This window comes from Salarias fasciatus, chromosome 12 (genome assembly GCF_902148845.1).
Source record: "Salarias fasciatus chromosome 12, fSalaFa1.1, whole genome shotgun sequence".
In the NCBI taxonomy this organism is placed as follows: domain Eukaryota; kingdom Metazoa; phylum Chordata; class Actinopteri; order Blenniiformes; family Blenniidae; genus Salarias; species Salarias fasciatus.
The window spans coordinates 12,207,452-12,233,547 of NC_043756.1; the positions used below are offsets into that span (position 1 = coordinate 12,207,452).

Sequence of the window (26,096 nt, forward strand, 5' to 3'; positions counted from 1 at the left end):
AACGTTGCACAGTGTGGTCCCACCAGACATTTTACTTTTATCACTCAGGTTGTTTGTTCTTTCATTTTTGGTTTAGAAAAACATTGGATGAATGTCACAGTAGGTTTAACGGTGGCCGTGAGTGATTTTGAACATTTATAAATTTTAGTTTCTAAAGTTTCATTTTGATGTAGTTCTTGTCTCTTTCATCTTATTTTTTTATGTAATAATGGGAGAAATTTGAAATATAGAAGGAAAAATTGAGGAATCCATCCTCAAAATGAATGGAAAATGTATGTCTGTTCAAGATCTCTTGATTTATACATACAAAAATGTAATTTCTGTCTTTCTTTCTTACGTATCGTTAACGTGTTTGACTTACATTCACTCCGATGTCACTGTGCGGGTCTTTATTACCAAGCTGATCTGTATTCTTCTGCTGTGCTTTTATTTATGTGCAGGTTGGCTCTTTATGTTTATGAGTATCTGCTGCATGTAGGAGCACAGAAGTCCGCACAGACCTTTCTATCAGAGGTAAGACACAAAGAAGATCTATGTGTTGTCTGTGTGTGTGTATGTGCATGTGCATGTGTGCATGTGTGTGTGTGTCAGCTCACAGACCATGTTTTTTTATGTGTCCACTCCGAAGAGTGGTCTGACCCTCATACAATATGTCGAGTAAGTGTAGCAGCTAATTGAATTAGCCCGGCCTCGCCGTGCTGAGCCAACAGGTTAGTGCGGCAGGCAGGCTTTTTAACGCCAGTGTTGCATTTAAAGGGACGGGACTGGAGCCGGCGCACAGGAAGAGTTATGATGCCGGGGGAGCAGCTGACGTCTTCAACTGACATCAGTGTCTGATCGGCTCAACAGCTTTGTCTCAGTCAATCTCATTGTACCTCATTCTTGTCTTTTTTTTTTCCCCCCTCTTCCTTTCAATTCATCTCTTTGTGGTTTCGTCCTCGTCTGTCTCTCAAGCTTGTTCTCACTTTAAAATTTTCAGAGGTAAAAAGGTGACGGGGTGAGAATGAGGTCAGCTGATTATCGTGCCTGGCTGTAAATGATGGTAAATTACAATGTGAGAGACAGTGGCTGGAGGCTTGTTGTACATCGGCCAGAGGAAGAGGAGAACAAAGAAAGGAGGATGGAAAAAGGTTACATCATCAGTTGGCACTAATTCTCATCACTCTGACTTAGTGTGTGTGTGTGTGTTTCGCGCACATGAGTGCACACGCGCACACACACTGTCTCTCTGACACCCTTCCCTTCCTGCCATGTTCACTCGCTCTCTCTTCCGCAGATGTTGGCGATGAAAAGGATAGGCGGTGTGATACTCAAGTGGGGGTGAACATTAGCGAACAGTGCAACAAGTATACACACAGCTCACTGTACACAGTTCCCGTGCAGACATATGTGTAAACTTGTAGGGTAAACAATGCACTAGAATAGCACGCTTCCTGAACTACTGGGATAGAGCAAACTGTAAAAGGGCCTCTTATCCACTTTCACTTTACAGTGTGTCCTCAGGAAGAGGGAATAAGAAGAATGATGTCTCACCGTTCAGAGCCAGGCATCTAAATTTAAATACCAGATTAGCTCAGAAGAAACCAGCCAAACTGACTGTACGGTGTAAAAATTAGGACTTCCATTTTAGCTGAATATGTTCAGAAACAAAGTGAAGAGTAGCAAAAACAAGTTTGCACAACAGTGCCGCTTTTCAACACGCAGCCTGCATCTGCCAGTAATCATGCTAAAGGAATCTCTCTGTAGCATGGTGGAGGTAAATGAAGGAACCTCTTGGGAGTGCAGAACACAAGAAGACCGGATATGTGGGCACAGGCTTTGCTTTTTTTTTTTTTTCCCTCCCTATGCTTTCCAGATGAAGCGAAAATAAAAGAGCGCACTCAGATGTGTCCTGACCTGAACTTGTCTGTAATCTCATGTAGGCTAAGTTCCAGCCAATGAAATTTGAGATACTTGGGACGTCATACCGTCCTGCATTTATTTTGTACCATTTAAACAACCGAGAGGCAGAAAAATGGTGTTGTCATGATGTGCTCCGCGGCCGGCCGGCTATAGTGTTTCAAATTAACCAAAGCATTTACTAGAACTGCAAACCTAGACTGAAAGCATGTGGAGCAAACAAACTGAGGCAGTTCCTGACCCTCCGCGGCAAAACTTCAAAGCAAGGCATTCCTTCTAAAAGTCAGTGTGTCTGATGTGCAGCTGAGGTCAGGACGCTCTGATTGAAAGTGCAGTGATTCAGTTTTTCCTGTTATTTTAGCGCTTGTTCACGCTGTCGGTCGTGCACGTTGCACAATAGTAGTATTCTTTAACCCACATGAAATATGTCAGTGAAAGCAATAGAAAAAGATGAACGTGAGGTCGCAGTTAAAGTCGCAGGGTGATGTAAGCTTGTTGATAGAGACGCAGACTAAACACCAGTGTCACAGTCTGATAGCAATAGTCTGCCTGCTGCTCACAGTTGTTGTTCAGGCTGTGTGTGTGTATGTGCATGTGTGTGCATGTGCGTGTGTTCCTTAGACATTGTGTGCACAGATAAATTGTCTCCGCTGTGGGTGATGTCAGCAATCACTGACCTTGATAAAGGTGTAAACGCACACGGGTTCTCTGAAGTGCCGCTGTGTCTGAAGCCCTCCAACCGTACACCGTTTGTTGATTCTCACTGCTGGAAGAGAGCAATACTGACGCTCTGACTGTTCAAATGCTGCTTAGAGACGTCGCCTGCACACAGTGACCTGTTGCAAATCTGGACAGGAATCATATTTGCAGCTTTTCAGTGACACACACACAGACAAAGCAATGAATGCTCAATGAATTGAAGCGTGAATGCAGCTCAACCAGCGTACAGTTTCTGCTTAGCTTCACAGTGATGGTCCTCCAGCGCACCACAAATATCAGTGTAGCTTTAGAGTGAGAGTTTTGGAAAGGTATGTGTTTTCCAGTAGTAGCAGTACTGTAGTGTAGTAGAGTTTTGGCTGCACTTGCTCTTTTGTTTATGCATAGGATTCTAAAATCTACAGGCTGGACTGGTCTTCTATTTTTTACTCTCCAAAATTTGCCAAATAGAATGTGAGTTATGTGAGTAAGACATGCCCACAGTGTCTGTACAGATTAAGCATAAATAACAAATCCATCAATCAGTGGGCATTCTTGTGATAATTCTCTCTTCAAAAATCATCTAGTTATACAGTAATCCTAGAATAACAAGCACCAAAGCAAAGATCCCTCAGTGACATGCAAAGAAGGTACAGTAAACGAGTTTCCCGCCTTTACTCGACCCAAACCCTCTACCTTCCCCGTCCGCCCCGCAGTGACCCAAACTATCAGATGGGGTCAGGACAGGGTCAGCACACAGAGGAAAGGCTTCCAGCCCAGTACACATTTCATTCCCCCTCACCTGACTGGGGAAATCCCAGTTTTTCACCACTTTCAATGACATCCAGTATCGTACCTGAAAGGAGAAGAGGAGCGTTTGAAAAACGTTTTCCGATAACGACAAAAAAACTAGTCTTGTCTTGATCTTTTTTTTTTCATGGATGAAACTAGTGAGTGAATGAAACTCATTTGCCACAGAAAGGCAGATAATATTTTGAGAAGTCGACTGCATCGACTGATTCCGCTGCTCTGTGTGTTTCATATCTCTGACCTCATCCTGAAGGAAACCGAGGAAACACACACAGACGTTGACGCACACACACTTTCATATACTTGTGAACTGACAGGCTCTCAGGCACACATAAGCCCACTTATCCACTTATGAATCTCTGGGAATCACAACATAATTACATAATAGCATGTCGTATAAGAATTCCCCTGCACCCGTTTCAACCTTATAAAGCAGGTAATTCAGATGCCAGGCGTATTTTTATGCTCACTATGTTTCTGAAGTGTCTCATTCTCTCTCTCTCTCTCTGTGTATGTGTGTGCGTGTGTGTGTGTGTCTGTCAAGATCCGATGGGAGAAGAACATCACATTAGGAGAACCTCCGGGGTTCCTCCACTCATGGTGGTGGTGAGTGTTTTTCCAGCTAATTTTTTTCGATACATTCTTCTTAACGTTGCTTTTCTTGATTCCATCACAGAAATCACAAAATAAAGTAGTTTGATGTCTCTCCTGCTCCACTTTTTATTTATCTTTACTTCATTAATGATCTACAAAATTCTTTTTATCAGTTTGTTGCTTGGAAATTATATAACAAACCTTAACTCATCTTGCAGTGTTGACAAACCAAAAACGACTCTGTCTTCATGTCAGATTACAATACATCTGATATTGGGCATCGTGTTGATTTGTTCTGTCAGATTTTGATGTTTGACTTCACTTGCCATTCTCACAGACTGTCTTTCTGTGTGTTGCAGTGTTTTCTGGGACCTGTACTGTGCGGCTCCTGAAAGAAGAGACACATGTGAGCACTCCAGCGAGGCCAAGGCCTTCCATGACTACGTAAGTCTGCCTTTATTCATTTGCTTATTTTACTGTTTCTGACTCATCGGCGCTCTCAGATTTCTGCAGAAGTAAGAGCTAGGAAATAATACATACAGTATTGAACACATAGGCCTTGCATAGTGAAATATTAACAATTTAGTGCCTGTTGTCCCTGTGCTGGTAGCTGTAAACCCACTCAGCGGTTTGTGTCGCATTTTAGGGACATTTGCCAGTTTCATGACAGCATGAGTGAACAGGCGAGTTAAAGCCGCCAGTTATGGAGATGACCTCAAGACCGTAATTTGGTGTAATTAATGACTTAGATTAATTGATTTGTAGTCATAATGAGACTTCTGAACTTTTGACCACAACACATTACATTACAGTGTTACACATCTAAATTGATCATGGCGTTAATGCATTACATTGCAGTGCATTAGCATGAGGGTATCATCACGTTAATGTGGCTGCGGGAAAAAAAACATGGCAAATTATTTTAATTCTGTTTTATGAAATAAATTTTGTCACTGAACTGAACACAGTGAGATGATTTCCTAGTTTCAAAATGAAATTACTTTTGTAAATTCAAACAGATCTTTTTTCATTTCAAAAAACGAAGTTCGTATTTTATACTAATAACTTCTGTGCTCACCGACAATGATGTTTAAAACACTTTATTGTCTTCTAAAGACACTTAAAAACAACACATCTCACCAGCATCTCACGGTGAGTGTTTCATCTGCAGTGGTGTCAAATGTTCTTCTGGTTTTGATCTTTAAAGTGTGTGATAAAGTGTAGCGAGCACGCCGCACTGCTCGGGGTTCCTGCACACAACTTGCATTGAACTGAAGCACAGCAGCACAGCCACATCTACTATTGTGATCGCATTATCCTGAAGAGCCGGCTGAGCAGGAAGACATCAGCCCGCGTGGTGGAAACATTGTTTATTGCTGTGTTTTCTCAGTGTGACTCCACTTCACTGCTGTAATTCCCGCACATGGAGGCATGAGCTGGTTCAGTCACGCGCCATCCAGTAACTGGAATACGGTGAGCGGTGCCAGGGCTCTGAAGGTTTTAGATGAACGACTGACTAAGACAGAGAAAGTGTGGCTCCCCTCCTCTCAAGGTGTTTGTGTGGGCGAGCGGGGGGTCTTCTCTCTCCTGCTTTTTATGTTGTTGTTCTCCCTCTGAAGCCAGAAGTCTGATTCATCAGATTTGTCTGTACAGTGGTTTATTGAGATGTATTGTTGGAAGTGCACAGGCCAGGGGTTTCTGCCTACCCCAGCAGGATCTCCTCTCTCTCCTTTTCTGTGGTTTGCTCCCTCTTTCCCTAAAGCTTGCAATCCTGCAGAACTGGTGGGGGGCTCTCTCCTCTTTTATCTCCTTGCAGTAGCTGTGTGTGTGAGTGTGTGTGAGTGTGTGTGCACGCGCATACATAGGTGATGCTGCTGATGCCAGTGATGATGATCAGGGTGATGAATAGGCACTCCGAGGACGAGGCAGCAATGCAATGATGTCATCCGGCTCCGGGGAAGGGAGCTGGAGGGCAGTGCGACCTCCGCCTGGAGACAAACACCGAGGAGAGGAGCGAGGGGGGGGGGGACCGATACATTCGCGGAAAGAAAGGGGAACTAGTTAAAGACAATAAAAAGTTGGATGCTCCTCCCTGATTGACACCCTTATCCGAAACATGTCTAAAGACTGAAAAACAAACAAACAAAAAAAAAATTCACTCTCTAATTAAATCTCATGATAGTCGAGATGACAACAACAGTATCGTGTGTTTTGACTTACCCGATCAAAATCAATTCAATTCACAAATCATTCAGAATAAATCTTAACGTCATTAGCAAAGGCCACCAGCAGCATCTTATTCTTACATTTCCTGCAGGGATGTAATCAGAGAATTATAATTAGAGCAATTGTAATTAGACCAAGGTCACTTTCAATCAACTGCTCCAATGCTGCACTGCTGCTCAGATCCAATCAGAGGTACTACCCACATATCTGCAGCTCAATTATAAAAAAAAAAAAAAAAAAAAAAATGAAGGGACAACTGCGGTGGACGTCGTCGGAAAAAAGTAGCACGCCTTAATTTGATGCTTGTGTCTCTCTTTCAGTCTCCTGACTTTGAGACTGATGGAGATTTTAATCAGACATTTTCATGGTAATTATTTTCAGATAGCTAATTACCCAGTGAAGTCCTAATTAATGCAAAGGAGATGTAGGAGTTCATTCGCATCATCTTTCTGTCCCTTTCCTTTGATAATTGATGGCATTGTAACAAGGCCTTTGACTTCATTCGTGCATCTATTCCCGTTTTAAACTGCTGTGTCTAGAGACAGTTGGTTTTTGTGAGCGTGTGATTCAAACACACAGTTTCATTTGTGTTTTTGTCTGTCGAGACTCCTGTGAGGGAGATGGCGATCTGGTAACTCAGTGTGTGAGGATGATCTTCGAGGACATTTATACAGTAATCTAATGTTAAAAAGGAAAGACAGAAGAGACCGATGAACAAAGTGAACAGCGATGCAACACTATTGATTTCCATCTGCAGACGAGGCTCTTCTGGCATCAGAAAAGCAGTTTACAGTTCTGTTAAGTGCTTTGTAAATTGTCTTCTCTAAACCAAACGAGTGGTTTCCATTTGCAGTATCCCTCCCATAGAGTCGCTGAAACAAGTTATTTTTAAATTCCTGTGTTTGGCCTGGTAATGACTTTTCAACGGGGAAAGTTAAAATGGTCAGAATAAACACAAACACTGTACAGGTCTAAATGTATATTTGCAACATTGCAAACATGGATTGTTTCTGCAAGGTTTTTATGAAGTGAAGGTCATTAAATGAGAATGGTGTGAAAAAAGACTGATGAATTGGAAACATTAGGGGAGTTTGGGAGAGTTTGACTCTGACCTGAGCTCCTCCAGGACAGATGCCTGACTGATTCCAGAAGATTATCAGTGTCTGACAGTTGTACTGGTCGTGCTGTGAAGCCGACAGATAAGAACGAGCTTTAACTGTAACAGGTCTCTGGTAGAAAAAGTATCGTGTAGGAAACAAGGATTTTGTTAAGAATGAAATCAATTTCTTGAACATTATGTTGAAGTGCTTTTTTTTATTAGAAGGTACCATGTTACTGGACTTTAATCTACCTTTGACTGATTTGTGAGTGTGTGAACTTGTAATAAATTCTCTTAACGAAAAATAATAATACCAAAGCTGTGAAGTCAAGTGGGGAATAATTATTTTAATTAACGAGTCTGCCATTTATTACATCAATAATTTACTTCATTAAAGGTGAAATGAATTACCGGTGGATGGAATATGTACATATGCGGTATAAGTTGGAGTACATTAATGTCTCCTGGCCACAATAATTATTAATGCAAAAACTGAAATGAAAAAAATAATCAAATTACATACAGTTGCAGATTTCTCAAAACATTTGAATATAATAAAATAATTTTTGTGCTCATTTTCATTAACAGTTAAACTGTCTTTAGAAAAATACACATAAACTGAAATATTTGTTTTTTTTAATTAAACTCTTATTTCATAAGTTCCAAAATACAGTGTTTTAAAATGTAACAATGTTTCATAAGATCACATGCTATTATTATTATTAATTTTTTTTTTTTTTTTTTTGGTAACCAGTCTGTCATTAACACAGTGAAGTTTTAATGTGGAAGGTTTCAGTGTTTATCATTTTACAGCTAATCGCCAAAAAAAATAACCTTTTCATTGATATTCAGTTTTTTTTAAATGCACATTTTAGGTTTATCCAAGATCCGAAGTGTGTATTGTCATATCCACAGCTTGGGAAAAAGCTGAAGCAAAATATGATTTTAAAGACATCCGATCAATACAGGCCACTGGAGTGGAGCTGGAGAGAGGAGCAGGGTTGTGAACTGCTCTTCTTGAATTACACTCACTTAGATTCTTATGTGAACTTTTTTCAAAACTAAACAGTCAGACTGGGAACTACTGTTTTAAGATGTTGCTAAATTGGTAAAGCTGCAGGGGAAGAAATAAAACAAAAAAACAAAAAACTAAAAAAACCTTGTGATCGCACCCCGCTGACTGTATGTACAAGGCTAAATAACTGAAGACGAACAAAGACTATGACAGATGGACGGAGTGGAGATGGAGCAGACGCGGAATGTGCAATAGACAGCCAGTCGTGTTACGGGGAAGCATTATAGCGCGGGGAGCCTGGTATCAATGTATGGTATCGCTGTGGGAGATAGCAGGCACACAGCAGTTAGAGGGGAAGAAGAGATCAAGAGGCAGTGCCAAGAGCAAAGCCCCTTTGATAAGAATGGCCCGACTCGGGCTGCCAGATCCAACAATCATACTCTTCCCACTCACGGATGGAAATGTATTCACACCGCTCAATTTAACAGCGCAGCACATGCACCGCCATTATAGTAAAGCTGGGAGATACACAGATTTGTAAATATGTAACAACATGCAGGACCACTTGGTTCATTTGCATACTGAGGCGCTCTTAGTGTTCGATAAGCACAAGCGCACACATGCTCTGTCTGAGAGACGCTGAAGGACAGAATTAAACTCCTATCGGCGATGGAAAACACAGAGTGTAAAGTTCAAGGGTGTATTATTACACTTAGGGACACAGGTTAATTTAATTTATCCGAATAATGTAGGACCAGAGACGCTGCATGTTCCTTCCTTTTTGTGCTCATCTTGATTGAGCCACTGCTTCATAAAACAGCTGTTTGCCTCATTCCACTCTCCCTCTATCGATGTTGTGTAAACTTAGCCACACAGTTGCACATAATACTTCCAAGAAATCTGCAATAAAATGTGGTTATGTTGCAATGATTAATAATTAATGTTTAATTCCACAGTAGCACCGCCAGGGTGGCAGTATGAGCTGACCTTTTCCGGATCAAATTTCAACTTGTACCCAAGAAATATCAAAACAAGAAGTGCAGATTGCCATGAAATTCACTGTGTTTGATGTGTTTGTCATAATTCCTGCTCCATACTTTTCTTGCGTGCCTATCCAGCACACGAGATTTCTTTGTCTTTGTAATTACACGAGCTTTAATCAAATTGTTTTGTTTGGAACATGAAAAAGATGGTATTGAACAGATATTTAACGCCATGGCTCTTTTCTGACTGAAACAGTCTGGGTAAGTGGACGGTGAGAAAAGAAGAAAAAAAATCCCACCTCAACTATCCACTTTAATACTCCTATTTCCTTGCTGTTATGTTTTTGATTGCACAGAGAAAGCTTTACAAATGTAAGGCTCAACCATATGTCAGGTTCCATTCATCTTCCTGAAGAAACACTTGTCTGTCTGCACACACACACACACACACACACACACACACACACACACACATCAAATGCATGTTTTTTTGACAGTGCAAAGAAACTGGCGTGCCTGTTTAAAACCCACACAGTGGAAGAACATGCAAACTCCACACAGGAAGAATGAAACCCCTAAAGAGAGGAAAAAAATTGATTTACTTATTTACAAAGATGTGTTTCCCTCCTCTGCTCCCCTGCTCCTTTTCAGTGATTCTAAATTTTTTGAAAATAATAGTACTCTGAATACAAATCCAGCAAAATGTTCAGCATTTGAGTATCGTAATTACTAACTCTGAGAACAAAAGCTTTGGGTGACTGATCACTGCAGTGAACGAGACAAAACCAGAATTAGTGGATTTCTACCGTCACCCTCACTTTGTTTGTTTGTTTGTGTACTTAGTTACAGATGTAGAAAAGCAGAGTGGACAGAGACACCTATAAACAGAGACGCTGTTGTCTCCACGTATTGTGGGTAACAAGCTGATTCCAACCAGTGGAGGAACCAATGGGGGTTGCAGAGACCCCCAGTCTGTTTCCAGGGAAACAGCACTTCTCCTCCTCCACCTCCTCCTCCTCCTCCTCCTATCCCTCACCCCCACCCTCTCTCTCGCTCTGTTTCCATCCATGTCTCCCTATCTCTCTCTCTTCCACCCTGTTCCTTCCAGGCGGCGTTGAGGAGAGGGAACGTGGAGGTGACTCACTGTAACATCATTGCCATGGCAATGAAGAGCGAGCCAAGCGGAGAAGGGAACGAGGGAGAAAAAAGAAAGGGAGTTTCCATAGGTTGAGCACAGTGAAAATGGTGTTCGTGATCTTTCAGCAGTGTTTTAAAAAGCAAGGAGAAATTTCTTTGTTTGAGTGCATACTGTGTGTAGTGCTGCTTATACCCAAAGATTTATTTTCCAAAGGAGAAAAAAAAAAAAAAATCGAAGAAACATTACAGTTTCCCGCTCTGCTTCTCCAGCATCGCTCTCCTGTGCTTGTCCCCTTCACTCTCTGTGCACGGCTCATTCCGTCTCCCACATCAGCATTTTTTCCCCCTCTCCTCTTTGTTCCTTCTGCCTATCTCTGCCCTTGTTCTCCCGCTTTCCACATTCCTCTTTATGTCTGCTGCTTCCTGTCTTTGTGGCCTGTTGCACGCAGCCCTGCAGCCTCCAGGGAGTGTGTTTCCCAGCGGCGTGTTACGCTGAGTCACGTCACATGCATGTTTAGACACGCCGGGATGGAGCATTTACGTGATGTTGACATACGCTGCGCCGCGTCGGGCAGAACTGCGATGAGAGCGGAGGGCAGAGGTTAGCTGAGGACAGGAAAAAGCAGATGGTGTGAGAAGAAGTAAAAGTGCAGAAGCCTGTGGGATGCAGCCGAGCACTTTCTGTGAGTGCAGATATTATTATTGATTATGTAAATAAGGGACTTTGTCAGGAGCATCTGTTATTGTCTCCAAGTGTCTGACGAAACAAGATATTACTGTCTGAGCTTTACGTGTTCGTTGCTTCAAGAACATTTTACAGTGTATTTTTGCAGGAGGAGAAAAAAAACTTTAGGGTTATGACTTTTTTTTTTTTCACTGAAACATTGAGTCTTCCCTGACCCTTGCAGGGAGGAAAGTTATAGAAAAGCTGCAAAAGTTTACACAGCCGCGACCTCACAGTTTACACGTGTGTCAGGGATGATAGTGAATCATCCGGAGGCTGAGCTGCAGAAGTAGCAGCTAAAACTGCACCGAGAAAGTAGGAGGGCAGGAGAAAATGCTGACACGATCAAACCGGAGCGTTCTCTCTTTGACCCCAACTAACCTCAATGATTCTTTTTTTTTTTTTTTTGTTGCTGTTATCGACAGCCATATCCTTATCTCCCGGTGTTCTCTATGTCTGGCTTCATAGCACTAGGACAAGTACAAGATGAGACAACGTCTTCCTCATGCTTCGCACCAACCTTTCAACCTTTTTCTTTCACTATGAGCAAATAGCTGCACAGATCACACAGTTCAGAGATTCAGATACGGAGGCCTTGTTGAGATGGTTCGGACATGTGTTGAAGAGACATGGAGAAAATATTGGAGAAAAGTCTGAGTCGGAGGAATGTGGAGATGACTTATGGATTTAGTGATGGATAACATGTGGACGGGTGTAGGAGTGAGGAGATAGGGTTAGATCTGACGTGGTGACCCCTGGAGGGAGCAGCCAAAAGACGAAGAAGAAGAAACGATTGGATTGAAGCTCACATAATCCATACATTTGTATTAACAGTGGATAAAAAAAAAAACCACCATGATGAAGAGTAAAGTTAATTTAAATGCCCCTTGTGTGTTGAGTCCATCTGTGTTGTTGAACCATGAACGATAGTGACGGCAGATGCGTTACACCCAGCACCACCGTGGCTATCACTCTCTAGTCTGTGTGTATCTGCCAGAGCATCAGCGTGTGGCTCCACCTCTCGTATTGTGCGGCTCCTTGCAGCCTCAGACATGTTTACAAGAGGTCGATAATGACATCAGTGATAAAGAAAACGGGGCGAGTGGCCTCCGTCTCTGTCGCCCCGTGTGCAGTTGATATCGCCCTACCTGTTATCGCCCGGCGAGACCGGGTAGATTAGCGCCGTGCTGCCATTTACCAGGTAATCACCTGTAATGTTACACTAGAGAGGGCCTGGGTGCTGCTAGGAATTCTGTGTGTTGCAGGATAATGTGCTGCAAAGCGCGATGGAGATTACGGAAGATTATGAAAGAGTGAGGCGGGGAACTGTGAGGGCCTAGGATGTTGTTCCTTATTAAAAAGAAAAAGGAAAACACTAAATCAGAGGAGAGAAATTAGCCTTTCATTAGTTTATACACACAAAAACTAATTTCCGCTCCTCATATCCGTCATGTCCCCCGTTTTCCTCTTTGAAGTCGAGAGTCCACCAACCATTGTGTCACACTTTAGTTATTAAACAGACTCCTTTTGTTGTTGTTGATTATTTATCAGCATGACAAAAGCTGCTAAACATGTTTGACTTCTAGTTTTTCTTTACACTTGCACAGCACTTTCAAATCTGATCCCTCTCCTCCTACATTGCCAAATCATTACAGCTTTACTGAGAAACTAATAAGATAATAATGAGGCATCACAGTCGCACTCAGGATCAGGACTGATGCTCGTGTTAATGCATCCAAACAGCGATCAGAGCCAGCAGCAGCGATGTACAGATAAACACCATAATGTCTCAAAGTGTTGCACATTTGTTTGCTTTCTTCTTACTCAGCTTTTCATATATTTTGATTCTTTGCTCCATTAAATCAAGCTTGAGGTTAAATGGTTTAATCTCTTTTAAATTGAGTATTTGTATTTTATCATTTTGCCATTAATATTTTCATATCAGCGTTTAAACCTTTGTATTTGCGAGTCACATCTCATAAACCTGAAACGTGCCGTTGAGGTAATCTCTGAATATCTGAAACATGTGTCCAGTAAATTTAAATTGTGACTCCACTTGGTTTAAGGGACTTGAAGTTAAACAGCAGAGGTCCGGGATGGCGCACATACGCACATAAGACTTTTTTCCACTTTCTGCTGTCTTGTTCTGGTGAACCATATAGTGTGTTTTTGATAGAAATGCGAGAGGGGATATTTTAAAAAGTCAGTTCGATCAGAAGTTTGTTGATCAGTCTTGCCATCAGAGACTGTGAATAATGCGTAGTTAAAACCAGTCCATCCACATCTCTGCGCTGCTAGCCCACTTTCTCTTCTCTTTTTGTACGTCTCCCCTCTTTTCTTCCCTGACAGGCTTTTCTTAAATCTCAATTGTGTAGTTGTGCTTTTGACAATGGCTGACAGGCCATAAAGCTATATTCTGCACATGCATATACGCTAATGCAAAAATCAATCTTCTCATTGTGTTTCCGCTCTCACACTTTAATGTGCGTGTGTGAACGCGTGCTTGTCTTGTTCCAGCGTGCATGTGGGTTAGAGAGAGAGAGAGAGAGAGAGAGTGACATGCAGAATGGTAGCATCTCTCCTTTCCACTCCTCCCCCCGCCTCAGTTCTTCAGGAAGTGGACTAATGGCATTTTAGCGGATGGAGGGAGCGGGAAAGAGGGAGAGAGAGAGAGGGACGGAGTTCCTTCCTGGGTAGCGTGTCATTCGTAGATCCTGAAGTACTCCGAGTGGCCTTGAGACTTGGTGGTAACCCTTCCACACCCCAGACCTCCCCTGCAACCCAAAGCTCACACCGAATGACAAGTCCCTCGACTTGTTGCTGAAACGTCATCCTACTGTGTCAGACATGTATGAGCACTTGTAAAGGTGTCATATTAAAAGATATATGTAAAAAAAAGTAATATTTACAGAACTTTCTGGTGACTAATATATCATCAGTATTTGCAAATTATGCTGTATTAATGACGATGCATTTCTACGTGTTTCATACCTCTTTATGCGGCACCAAATCCTGACCCCTTATCACAGCTGTTTCCCTCTGTTATTTTTGCCCAACAATGGAAAGAGATGGCAACACAGGCACTGCTATTGTAAACACTAAATGAAATGTCGCACGTCACTTGCAATTTCCAGGTGTGCGATAGAAAAACTTGCTGCCATGGGCTCGCGTATGAATGAGGCAAAATGAGACGGAGCTGATTTGCGTGACTGTGAGAGACAGAGAGGTGGAGAAAGCAGACAGCAGCCGATGCAGGTTGAGAGAGAGAGAGAGAGGAGAGAGACCTCTCTCTCTCTAGGTAGACACAGACAGCTTTTTGAGATTCCACTCACGCATCTCTGAGTGTCTCTCAGTCTCTGCAGTATTGAATGAAAATGACTCCCCACCTTCACACACACACACACACACACACACACACACACACACACACACACACTAGCTAGGGACACAATCTGTAAACATATAAGGATGAAAGAGTTTGCAAGTTATCTCATTAGGTATTACTGGGCCCTTTTAGTCTGATGGGATTAGTGTACTGTGAATGTAGTATAGAGAAAGTCTGATTAAGTTGTAAAGTGGCGAACGGCAGCGTAATTGAACTTAATTTAAATGTCTGCAGTTCCTTCAATGGATTTTTGCAAATATTTTCCCCTGGAAGACGGCATGTTTTATCGTTTACTTCCATGTGAAGCAAAAGAAAAGTGAGGAGTTGTAAAGTGTGTAAGCTCTGATAAATAAAATAAACAGAACTGCAGTGCCTGTTTCTGTCCTCATTCAAATCTTTGCTTTAAGAATGCACAGTCAAACTCAAATTGTTATTGTTGCTGACGCGAAACATGCAGATTTTTCTTCTATGTGCGTTGAGTTGTTCCCACAACCGGAGGAAAAAGAGACACGTCGACTGGCATGATCCTTTACCTCTGCAGCTCACATGAGAATATATAATGTTCAATCCTGAACATCTGTATCTATTTACGTATGCTTTTTGAGACACTGATCTCATTTCCCCTCCATTTGGACATTATGCTTTAAGGAGGGCGCATTAGGGCACTTTCGGTGTGTTGTTGTTGCGGCGTGCCTTACTGTATGTCATGTTGTGTATGTCTGGCATACTGTAGTGTTCTCCAGGAGGGAGGTATTTTGAATAATTTATGCAACAAATGGGTTTGCCAGGAGATGCAGGTGTTCATCTGAGGACATGCGGGGGCCGATCCACCGCCTCGGGTTTCATCACAAACACCTTTAAGTTAGAGCGGCGGTCCGCCGCAATGTAGGAACGGTCGTACACAGCAGTGTGCAGAGAGCAATCACTGATGTCAAATAATTCACAGTTTTCGATGTGACAGGGACAATACGGTTGATTATTTAAAGGCTTATGGAAAATAAGACAAAAGTGGTAAAGGACATGGGAGGGATGCTTGTGTCGCGTATCTCACTCTTCCTAAAAGTAAAACTGCACAACAAGAGAAAGGTAGATGTCATTCAACAAATGAGAATTTCCTTTGTCAAATAGTCTGACTCCTATAATGGCCCCCCTGCTATTTGTTCACAAATTGAATCTGCAGTGAACTCTATCGGATGAAGTGCGGTGGAAATTAGCAGCAGTCGTTCATTGTGTTTAAACTCAGTCAGAAATAAACCTTCGCTGAGGCTGTACTGACAGTTACACTCACACAACACAGTGTAGAATAAAATAAAATGAAAAAAAAAACCCCACCTGCTCAATATTTCATTGTTCCTCTCACTTAGCCCTGTCAGAGAAGTGTAAACATTGATGTGTGAGAGGTGCAAATGATAGACTCATTGACAGTGTGCAACAATCTGCTGGGCTTTGTGTTCGCAAAGGTTAAGTGCTGGAATATGTTGAGCTTGGCTGTGAATCTGAATTAAAACACAACTGGCAACTAGGAATTAATTCTGATTCAGAGATACTCTCTTTTATGTATAAATCAAAACCAGCATCATCTCCCTGATCGCCGTGTTGTTGTAGCGAACGTTACTTTCTCCTGTCTATAATGATCCATACGGCAGCTCAGAAAGGCAATGAGCATTACTGGGCGTCTCGTAAGCATGTTTAACAACATGGTATTGTGATGAAGGTCACATTTGGGGGGATACGAGTTTGTGTGATTTGACAAAATGTTGAGCTTTATCATCTCACACTTCCCAGCTGTGTGGAGGCCAACAGTTCGACTGAAGAGTCTTCATGGAGTCTGGTTACAGGGACGCTGCTGTGCGGCCTCGTGTTGATGTGTTCAGCTCTTCACTGTGAGAATATCCCCAGGATTTTCTGGGCTTATTGTTATTGTCGTTCTGCGCTTGAGGGCCTTTGTGGGTTTCTCATAGACTCCAAAATCAGACAGTGGTGTAAATGTGTGTGAGAGACTGTTTGACTGGCATGTTCAGGGTGTACCCCGCCTTTTACCCGTGAAGTGGCAAGAAGGTGGAGATTTACAATATATATGTTAATTTTCCACAAATACAGAATGAAAGGAAACTTTTTTCTTCCTTTCAGAGGTACAAGATATATTTAACAACTGATGAAATAACTTAAAGACAGTAGCTTTAAACATTTTGGCATATTTGTTGTTTTACAGCAGTGAAACGTTGGTGGAAATAGTTTAAATATATGAAAATATGCTAATTCGGTTTTCTTTTATCATGTAAAGTCCAGCTTAGGTATTTACTACAGCTGATTGAGAAGTGGCTCATAAGACTCTGATTAAATGTTTTACACCTCACGCGTTCATAAATGTGATCTAACATGAATTATTGAGCTGCAGAGATGCTGATAAGCGTTGTTGCAGGTATTAGTTTTATCAACAGAGCAAGGCCTCTTCTTCCTCATTGTCCTCCCCCAGCTAAGCTTCAGGCTTGCTTTGCTTAATATTGTCTGTAGGATTCAGTAAACTTCCTCATCTAATGGAGTCAGAGAGGAAAAAAACTTCACTTCTCAAATATGAATGAACTAATTTCACAAGAGCCTCAATCACTATTTGACTGACATATTAAATTCTTTTGTAACAAATTGTTCAAATCCTTTTGATTCTCTTTAACTAACCTGTTATTTGACTCACAGGTGCTTTGCCATAATGGAGAGAGACTCTTGGTATTCACAGGGCTGCTGCCGCTGTTTTGTTTTTGTTTTCCATGCATGGAAGGTGGAGCTAGTTTTGAGGCCGGGAGATATCCTGGTGTGTTGTTTTATTTATTTATTTAGTTTTTTTTTTCCTCAGTGCTGTATTTGCAAATGCTGCTTTTGTCAGCAGGTCAGGTAGATTTTCATTCTTTCTTTTCCTTTCGCTCTTCCGAGTTCCACTTTTTCCTGCACGAACATAAAGTGCAAACACACACAAACACGCACACACACACACACACATGCGCACAGTCATAATCTGTACTTTGTCCTCTTTCCCTCCCTCTTTCTCTCTGTGCGTGAAGCAAACTCAGCAGACCTCCAGGCTGCCAGGGAGCGCAGGCATTCTGGGTAATCCAGGGTGCGAGAGAGAGTCCAAAAGAAACAAGGGGGAAAAAAAAAAAATCTCTCACAAAATACAACACACACTTGATGCTGTACATGTTGTTGGCTACTCGGACACACAAGCACACCAAATCCAGCCTCTCACCATTGAACCGTGGAGATACATTATCCATCTGTGTCCATCTGTACGTTCGTCTGCTGAGACAAATACAGGCTGTGTCTGCAGCAGAATGTGGAATCCAGAAACTGCACGGCATCCTGGTCCTTGCTGCCGAGCATTAAGGACGGGATGTGTGAGTGAGAGCGAGGGAAGCTGAGGGGAATATAGCGAGGATGGTGGGGTGGAGCAGCGCAGGATACCGGAGTGTCGTCAGTCTGCTTTTATCTCAGCTCTGATTAAACCTCGTTCCTGTCTGACCTAAAAAGTCAGCTGGCGGAAACTTCAGAGACTGTGGGTGAATTTCACCGGAGCTCTTTACACCCAGCCGATGCCTTCAGAGAGGGAGAGAAAGTGAGAAGAAAGATCAGAAAAATAGAGCAGAGTGGGCAGATACAGAAACACACACACACACACACACACACACACACACACACACACACACACACACAGATGCAGACATCCTGTCTTTGTGTGCTCCCTGTGGACACATATTATCATATATATGGAGGTGCACTCTCCACACTGCATGCTGTCTGCTCCGTTCTCCTAAAGAGGATGAGGAAGAGGCCGGTGCTGGGTGGTAACTTCGGGTTAGTAGTACAATACCACAGGAAGCAGACACAGGCAGCACTGAAATGATCCAGCACCACCCGTCTGGGACAAGTACAACAAAAAAACACAATGTGTAAAAATAAACTTGAGCCAGCCTGGCACAGCATCTGCAGAATATGAGATGTATATGCAACAGTGAAGGAGAGACAGCAGGACAGAAATGGAGGACAACCAACAAATTGCAAAGTTTCCTTCTGCTTCTTCTTGGTTTTTTTTTTTTCTTTTTTTTTTGAAAAATTGTCTTTGCATCACTTAGAAGTAGCAAGTTCTAAAGGTAGTGTGCAGTTGTGTACAATATGGATTGAAGAAGTCAAGAAAAGTGTCAGTACTGCAGTGTAGAAATATGCATTTGAAAGTCAGTTCTGTATTAAGATGTTGAATTGATCATAAAAGTGTATTTAAACTATCAAAAGTAAAACAGGGCCATTTATTGTGCAGAGAAGAGACCTCTGTGATTTAGTGTGTTCCATTATTATTGATCTAGCTCCAACTTTCCTTGTTTTATATTCTGTTGGATAGTTGACTTTTTAAAAGAGAACAGTATTTAAACACTCATAATGTGCAAAGGGACATGGATACCAAATCAAACAATAGAGTCAGACACACGGATTCCCTCTGAACTGTGGTGAAGTCGAAGCAACAAAAAAAAGAAAGAAAATTCTCGACTCAGATGCAGCAGCTGTGTACACAACTACAAGTACAGTACTCCACCAAAGAGTTCTTTTTTTTTCCTGGTGACGAGCAGAGAGGTGTTGAGTTTGCTGTATCGCACATAAGTTTGAGAAGTGTGCTGAAGTATTTTTTTTTCTGTGTGTATGTGTGTGTGTGTGTGTGTGTTTACCTCACCCAGAGTGCAGCAGCTCCAAGCCCAGTGCTCGGGAACCTGCCCACAGGGGAGGGAATGCCAGTGGGTCCTGTCCCTCCAGGGTTCTTTCAGGTACACAACACACACACACACACACACACACACACACACACCACGAGTCATACTTTTGTTTGCGCAGTTTTTTATATCGTACATTTTTCTGTCTAGTATATCTCTGTTTGATGGCTGCTGACAACACTTCTCCACTGTCAGATGAAGAAAGGCGCCTCTTTTCCCGACTCCTCCTTGATTAACCCTAAACTGAGTCTAAGTTTGAAACACGGCATCCACCATGATCGGCATGGAGCTGACTCTTTGCCACCATGCTGTATTAAGGTCTTCATGATGTGAGCCTGCTCTCAGGTTTTGGTACCAATATATCGAAGAGAGACGTGCACGTACGCACGCACACTCATGCATTGTGTTTTTCCTATATTTCAGGGACTTTGCGTTGATTTGCATTCATTACCGAATTACTCAAAGTCAGTCAGAGGGACTACTGCCTTGAGCTAACACCAACCTTTATCTGACAGTAAAACATGCCGTCGCCTAAACCCTTTCCTGAGAAAGTGGTCGCATTTTCAATTCTGCATTTTGTCCATTAATCGTATTGATGACAGCTAGAAAATGAATTGTTACTCTAAACATTGAGATAGGTGCTGCTGGTTTGTACATCCACACGTGCACATTTTTACCCCCCTCTACTCGTGTATATACAAGCGTTTCTAATTTTTCCATTAAAATTACGACATTTCATTGTCGAAACATTTATTTTAAGAAGCTTCTCCTGGTGGATTCATCACAAATCACTTAACCTTTTATTAAAGAACACACAGTGAGCATTTGCTCCACAGTGAGTCGTGTGTGTGGGGCATCACAATGCATCTTCCCAAAACGGAGAGAAAAACAGAGTTTGACAGGGAAGATAAATCCTAAGGAGAGAAAAAAAACACACACACATGCAGCGTTGCTCCAGATCATCTCCGAAGGCCTCTTCCAGTTGTACATTGATTACCTGTCATTATCAGTCAGATTCAGAGGCCCACATCTGACACTGCGATCAATAGCTTTCCCAGTCGTTTGCGAGTTCCGCTTTCAAAAACTCAAATGTGAGTTGGAGCAGCCTTTTCCGTCTCCCTCTGAAGAACAGTTACTCTTTGATGACGGGGTCCTGTCAAATTGTGTTAGCTGAAGAAAAGCAGCAGTTACCTCAGCTCAGGGTCTCCATTCAGACCCGAGGGAAAGTATCTCACCTGCTGAGTTTGATAACAAACTGCTCGTCGTTTCCAAGCAAGAATGCAGATGACAGGTAGTGATAGTGTATCTTCGCTGCTTCCCTATGACTGAATCGCTCATTCTCCCATTCCTGTCCTTTTTTGTTAAAGAGTTTGTATTTATTTTAATGTTTCAAGACAATATAGCACCTAACTAGACCTTAAATAGCTGTATTTATGTGATGGCCATATGACTCAGGTAAGAGAGTGAGTTAATGGTAAACTCAGATCAAATCAAGAGGACCAGTGCCCTCTAGTGGCGGATTGTAGTACTGCATCCCTGACTCTGCAGACCGGCCTTTCCAACCACAGTGGCTTCAGTTCAGCAGACATAGCAACAGCATTGTTTCTGTCTGTGGTGAGGACAAGTGAAAACCCACGCACAGCTGCTAAAGAGCTAACCCTAACCCTACACACACACACACACACACACACACACACACACACACACACACACACACACACACACACACACACGCACACACACACACACACACACAGCCAAACTATGCGGTTAACACATGAACGCCACCCGTCGCTCTCCACAGAGTCAGGTCTCATGAAAAAGAGGTCAGCTTCCCTGAAGGCTCATGAGCCCCAGAATCAGCAGGTGGAGCTGAGAGCAGCTGTGCCTGGTTTTTTATTTTACAAACTTATTTCGTCTAGTTTGGATATGAGAAGGAGATCATCACAGTTATTAGCTGTCTTGACCTTTTTCGTTGACTGGATATGTAAATAGTGTGTTCACTGTTCTTTCAGCCATTCATGTCGCCTCGATACCCCGGAGGACCCAGACCGCCTCTGAGATTACCCAATCAAGTAAGAGCCACACTGACACCTGCAGGTGGAAGACAAAGCCGGATGGTAGTAATGGTGATTTATCCTCCCTGCAACAGTGATGATAATACCGAATGATACTACATCCTGTTTGCTCTGTAGGGACTTGGAGGAGTTCCAGGTAGCCAGCCAATGTTACCAAGTGGAATGGATCCCACAAGACAGCAAGGTACGCACTGCACACACTCACACACACACAGCACAGCCTTTTATTTGGATGTGTGGATCCAACATGTTGTATCAAAGCTTTTGCAGTTGAACAGACTTCACAGAAATATTACCAGATGAATATCTGTGGCCTAAAAGAGCCTGACATGTAGGATATGTTTAGTACTCTCAAAACCCCTAATGGGTCTTTTTTTTTTGTGTCAGATCATTATTTTATTTTTTTAAATGCTCCGGTGTTTGTTTAACTTGTCCAGAGGGCGACTCACCAGGTGCTGCGTTTATTATCTCTTTGCTAGAGGGTGAATCTAGAGATTTCGCTAAATCAGCCCGAGTCCTGAGAGGAGAAGTACTGAGTGAAACAATCACGAGTCAAAATCAAATAATGATTTTTCATTAGGACTAAAGTTGTGGATCAGCTGACCACGACTTTTCAGATAAGACTCGCTGCTAGGATGGAATGAAACAGTAAACCTCACAGTATTTTGTTGTAATGGTTAATTTTTATGAAGAAAAACATGTAAAGACTGGTATTTAGAACTTGGTTCCAGCTTTTGATTTGGTGTTTTTTCTCAGTGTCTTTTGGATTTGGGATTTCTTCACATATTTTATTTTGTTTTATTTCATTTTGTTTTATTGTTGTTATCCTAAAACATTTTCAATATCAGTGAAGTTCAGCAGCACTGATCTATATCAGACTTTTTCCACAAAACACTGAGAGTGTTGCCAGAGTCACTTCATGAGGTTTGTTGTAGAAGCAAAAGAACAAGACCTTTGTTTCAACACCTTGCTCCCGTCCCCGGATGACATGTGAATTAAAGATTCAGGGTTTCCAGTTGCATTTCAACCAACCTCACAACCTTAAAACAGCAGCTCGATAAACTGTGAATGTAACAGGATCTGTGTCGCCACACATGCGAGTTTCATTTTCTCACATGCTGTTACATCTAATTTCAAAACAATAACATGTACAGAGGCACAAAACTGAAGAAGAGCTTATTTAAGAGAAATTTAACAAGCTGTGGTAACAAACAAGATCTGTTCACGTAATCTGCGAAGCTACAAGTGATAAAGTTTCAGAAATGCTGATGCTGCTCTCGGTGGAACTAACTGAACATTTGAAGTCGGTCTTTGTTTGTTTCAGGACATCCAAACATGGGAGGACCGATGCAAAGGATGACCCCTCCCAGAGGGATGGTGCCGCTCGGGCCTCAGGTACAGACGACCAGGACCTTTAGGAATAGTTGCAAATGGTTGCAGTGCGAGTTCAAATAAGCTCTTTATCTTTTCTTCATAAGTATTTTGCGTTCGGCTTTTCAGGCAAAATAAGATTTTGAAACATCCAGGATGTGTCAGCGGGACATCAGTTGGAACATGCCAGATGTTTCAAACAATCACTTTGTTGTTACGCTTTGGTGGAACTGAGAGTGTCTGTGGTGTTTTGTTCTCAGAACTATGGAGGAGGGATGAGGCCTCCGCTCAACGCCCTGGTTGGTCCTGGGATGCCTGGCATGAGCATGTGAGTGGCAAATGCATATTATTATACATTTTTAAAAAGAAAATGCCTGTCAGCCTCTCTTTCTTTTAAATGTAAATGAAGTCAAAGTATTTCTCCATTTCTCTGAGTCTGAATTTCGACATCCCTCACTTCTCACCACAGACGTCACACACAGCTTTTTGCTTTGTGTAATTCTTTAAGGTGTGCTCCAGGGCCTGGAGGTTCAGTCGGGATGAGATTTTTCTCTATTTATTCTTCTTCACTTGTTTTTTTTTTTTTTTTTTTTCCTACTTGTTCCCATCGTTCTTTTCTCACTTTTTTTTTCTTTATTTCTGGCACCAGATGAGCTTGTTATTGCCAACTCTGTCCAAGAGAGGTAGAAACAAAGGAGTCAGCCAAAACTCGGAAACTAAAGTGTGTGTGTGTGTGTGTGTGTGTGTGTGTGTGTGTGTGTGTGTGTGTGTGTGTGTGTGTGTGTGTGTGTGTGTGTGTGTGTGTGTGTGTATCAGGGGACCCGGTGGGGGAAGACCTTGGCCAAATCCTCCAAACTCCAACTCTGTAAGAGCTCAAACACAGAAACATGAAGAGAAACATTTGTTCTCTTCTCCCCCCTTCATGTTTTCCTTTCTGTGTTTTTCAGACCCCCTACTCCTCGGCATCGCCAGGAAGTTATGTGGTATGTGGATCCGATCCGACTCGCTGTTTTCTACACAAAGAGGCAGTCAAACACGAATTCATGTAAAACCTGTGCTTTCAGGGGCCTCCGGGGGGCGGCGGGCCACCAGGAACCCCGATAATGCCAAGTCCAGCAGGTAAGCTGCGTCTGTCAATATCTGTTAACATATGACAATAAATTTGTATCCTCTTATTGTTTTTAAATGTTTTTTTGGTTTTTTTGGGTTTTTTTTAGATTCCACCAACTCCGGCGACAACATGTACACGATGATAAACACAGTCCCTCCCGGCGGAAGCCGACCAAACGTGAGCGATTAGCGTAGACTTCAAATGGGATTGAATGAACTGATCGTCTCGCGTTATTTAGTAACGCAGGTGTTTAATCTGAGTGTCCGTTCTGTCGCCGCCGTCTCCCACGCACGTCCTCTCCAGTTCCCGATGGGTGGAGGAAGCGACGGTCCTTTAGGAGGAATGGCTGGAATGGAGCCTCATCACATGAACGGATCTTTAGGTACAGCTGGAGCGTTTCTGTTCCCGCCTGGAGTCTGAGCCTGGGTTTGATCAAACGTTTGATATTTCTGTTCCTACAGGGTCGGGTGATATGGACAGTCTCCCCAAGGTAAGAGACTTTTATCGTCGGCTCCAGTTCTCAAGATTTTTATGAGCAGTAGTTCCGATTGAGCTGTTTTTTTTATTGTTTTTTGCCTTTGAACAGAACTCTCCTGGTAACTTGAGTATGAGTAACCAACCTGGGACCCCGAGGGAGGACGGAGAGATGGGAGGAAATTTCCTTAACCCTTTTCAGAATGAAAGTGTAAGCTGTGTTATTTTTTCTGTTGGGTGGGCTGATCAGAGGGATTCGGGGGCGTCCGCTGCCAAAACTCCATGTGAAGTCTGGCTAAAATCTGTGTGAAACACAGATGAACCCTGAGCTGAAGTCCCTCTGGAAAACACCGATCCAAACGGCACAAAATATTGTGAACCTTCACCAAAGGTCACGATAAATCTCTCTGAGAAGCTTTTCGTGTGTTTTGAGTTTTTCTCACAATACAAAACCGTCATTAGCAACATGGAAAATTTGCCTGAATTAAAAAAAAACTATGCATAAAATGGTCAATTAAACACTTTTGCCTAAAGAGGGTGGCGTCTGTTAATTACAGTTTGAGACGACATCAGTCAGTTTTTTTCACATGATTTGAGGAAGCGCTTTTCAAAACGTATGGTATATTAGGAAACAAGCCAAACGTGTTTTAAAGTAAAGGTTTTGGTTCCAGTGACTTCCCACTGTTTACCTGGTGGACTATCCTACCAGCACTCTGTAACAATCTGAAAATTCAATGAGTAAGAATCATATTTGCGTTGTAATTTACATTGTAAAGCTTGTAATAGGATCTCAAAAAACACAATCACAGGACATAAAATTAGATATTGTTCTTTAGTCCGGAGCCAGACTAGATGTGATTTTCTCCTTGCTTCTGTCTGCAGTATTCTCCGAACATGACGATGAGTGTGTGAAGGCTCTGGGAGCCGGTTCGGCCAGACGCTCATGAGCCCGGTGTGGATCGGTGAAAAGCGGAGAGACAGGATGTGACGTCATCTTGGCCAGAGACTCTTCTTCCACCGCCCACCCACTCGGGACAATTGCCCCAGGCGCCTTCCCCTCCACCCCCCTCCCCGCCACACCACCCCCACTCTCCACATCCGTCTCTCTCTCTCTCTCTCTCTCTCTCTCTCTCTCTCTCTCTCTCTCTCTCTCTCTCTTTCTCTCTCTCTCTCTCTCTCTCTCTCTCTCTCTCTCTCTCTCTCTCTCTCCATTCATCGGTTCTTCCTCTGCACCGTACAAAAGGATCCCAAATTGAAGGAAGCCAGAGAAGAACTTGTTGTATATTCACATCTGGTGTGTATGGGACTGTACGCGCACACACACACACACACACACACACACACACACACACTCTCTCCAGTCACAGACTGATGTGATGCGGACACATCTGTCTGAGTTCAATACCCAAAAACATGCCAGTATCCTTCAGATGAAATGTCCAAGATTTAAAAAAAAAAAAGAAAAAAGAAAGGAAAGAACATCTCCACTTTTGAATTGATGCATTTAAATGGTTTTTACAAATCATGTCTGTCGTTGACAAACCAGCTCATTCATGAAGAGAGGAGGACTGGAAAGGCATCACAGTCACAGCGATGAGGGTTTTGTTGAGGCTTGTACAGGTGTTTATGGTATTCTGAACATTTTCGGTTGTCACAGTCTTGAAGACCTTTGACCTTCCGTGGGGATGTTGTGTGGTTTCCAGCCACAAGTACAACAAAATCAAGAGGTCTGCTTTGGCTCAC

At 42.5% G+C, this 26,096-nt stretch overlaps 1 protein-coding gene across 1 annotated transcript; it reads left to right on the forward strand.

The window, feature by feature from the left end:
- The first annotated feature begins 399 nt into the window (after positions 1-399).
- On the forward strand, positions 400-25,662 carry LOC115397893 (single-stranded DNA-binding protein 2-like). Its single transcript, XM_030104414.1, has 16 exons — positions 400-513; positions 3,950-4,011; positions 4,359-4,443; positions 19,287-19,373; positions 21,335-21,394; positions 21,515-21,581; positions 22,722-22,792; positions 23,029-23,096; positions 23,585-23,633; positions 23,716-23,751; positions 23,833-23,887; positions 23,986-24,056; positions 24,183-24,261; positions 24,341-24,369; positions 24,466-24,564; positions 25,236-25,662. The coding sequence occupies exons 1-16, from the start codon at positions 433-435 to the stop codon at positions 25,263-25,265; spliced, it is 1,029 nt and encodes a 342-aa protein (XP_029960274.1). The 5' UTR covers positions 400-432; the 3' UTR covers positions 25,266-25,662.
- Positions 25,663-26,096: the final 434 nt, after the last annotated feature.

Coding starts and splice junctions, on each gene's coding strand:
- LOC115397893 (XM_030104414.1), top strand. CDS start 433: ATGTGCAGGTTGGCTCTTTATGTTTATGAGTATCTGCTGCATGTAGGA. Junction 514..3,949: donor CACAGACCTTTCTATCAGAG/GTAAGACACAAA, acceptor GTGTCTGTCAAG/ATCCGATGGGAGAAGAACAT. Junction 23,097..23,584: donor GGGATGCCTGGCATGAGCAT/GTGAGTGGCAAA, acceptor TGTGTGTATCAG/GGGACCCGGTGGGGGAAGAC.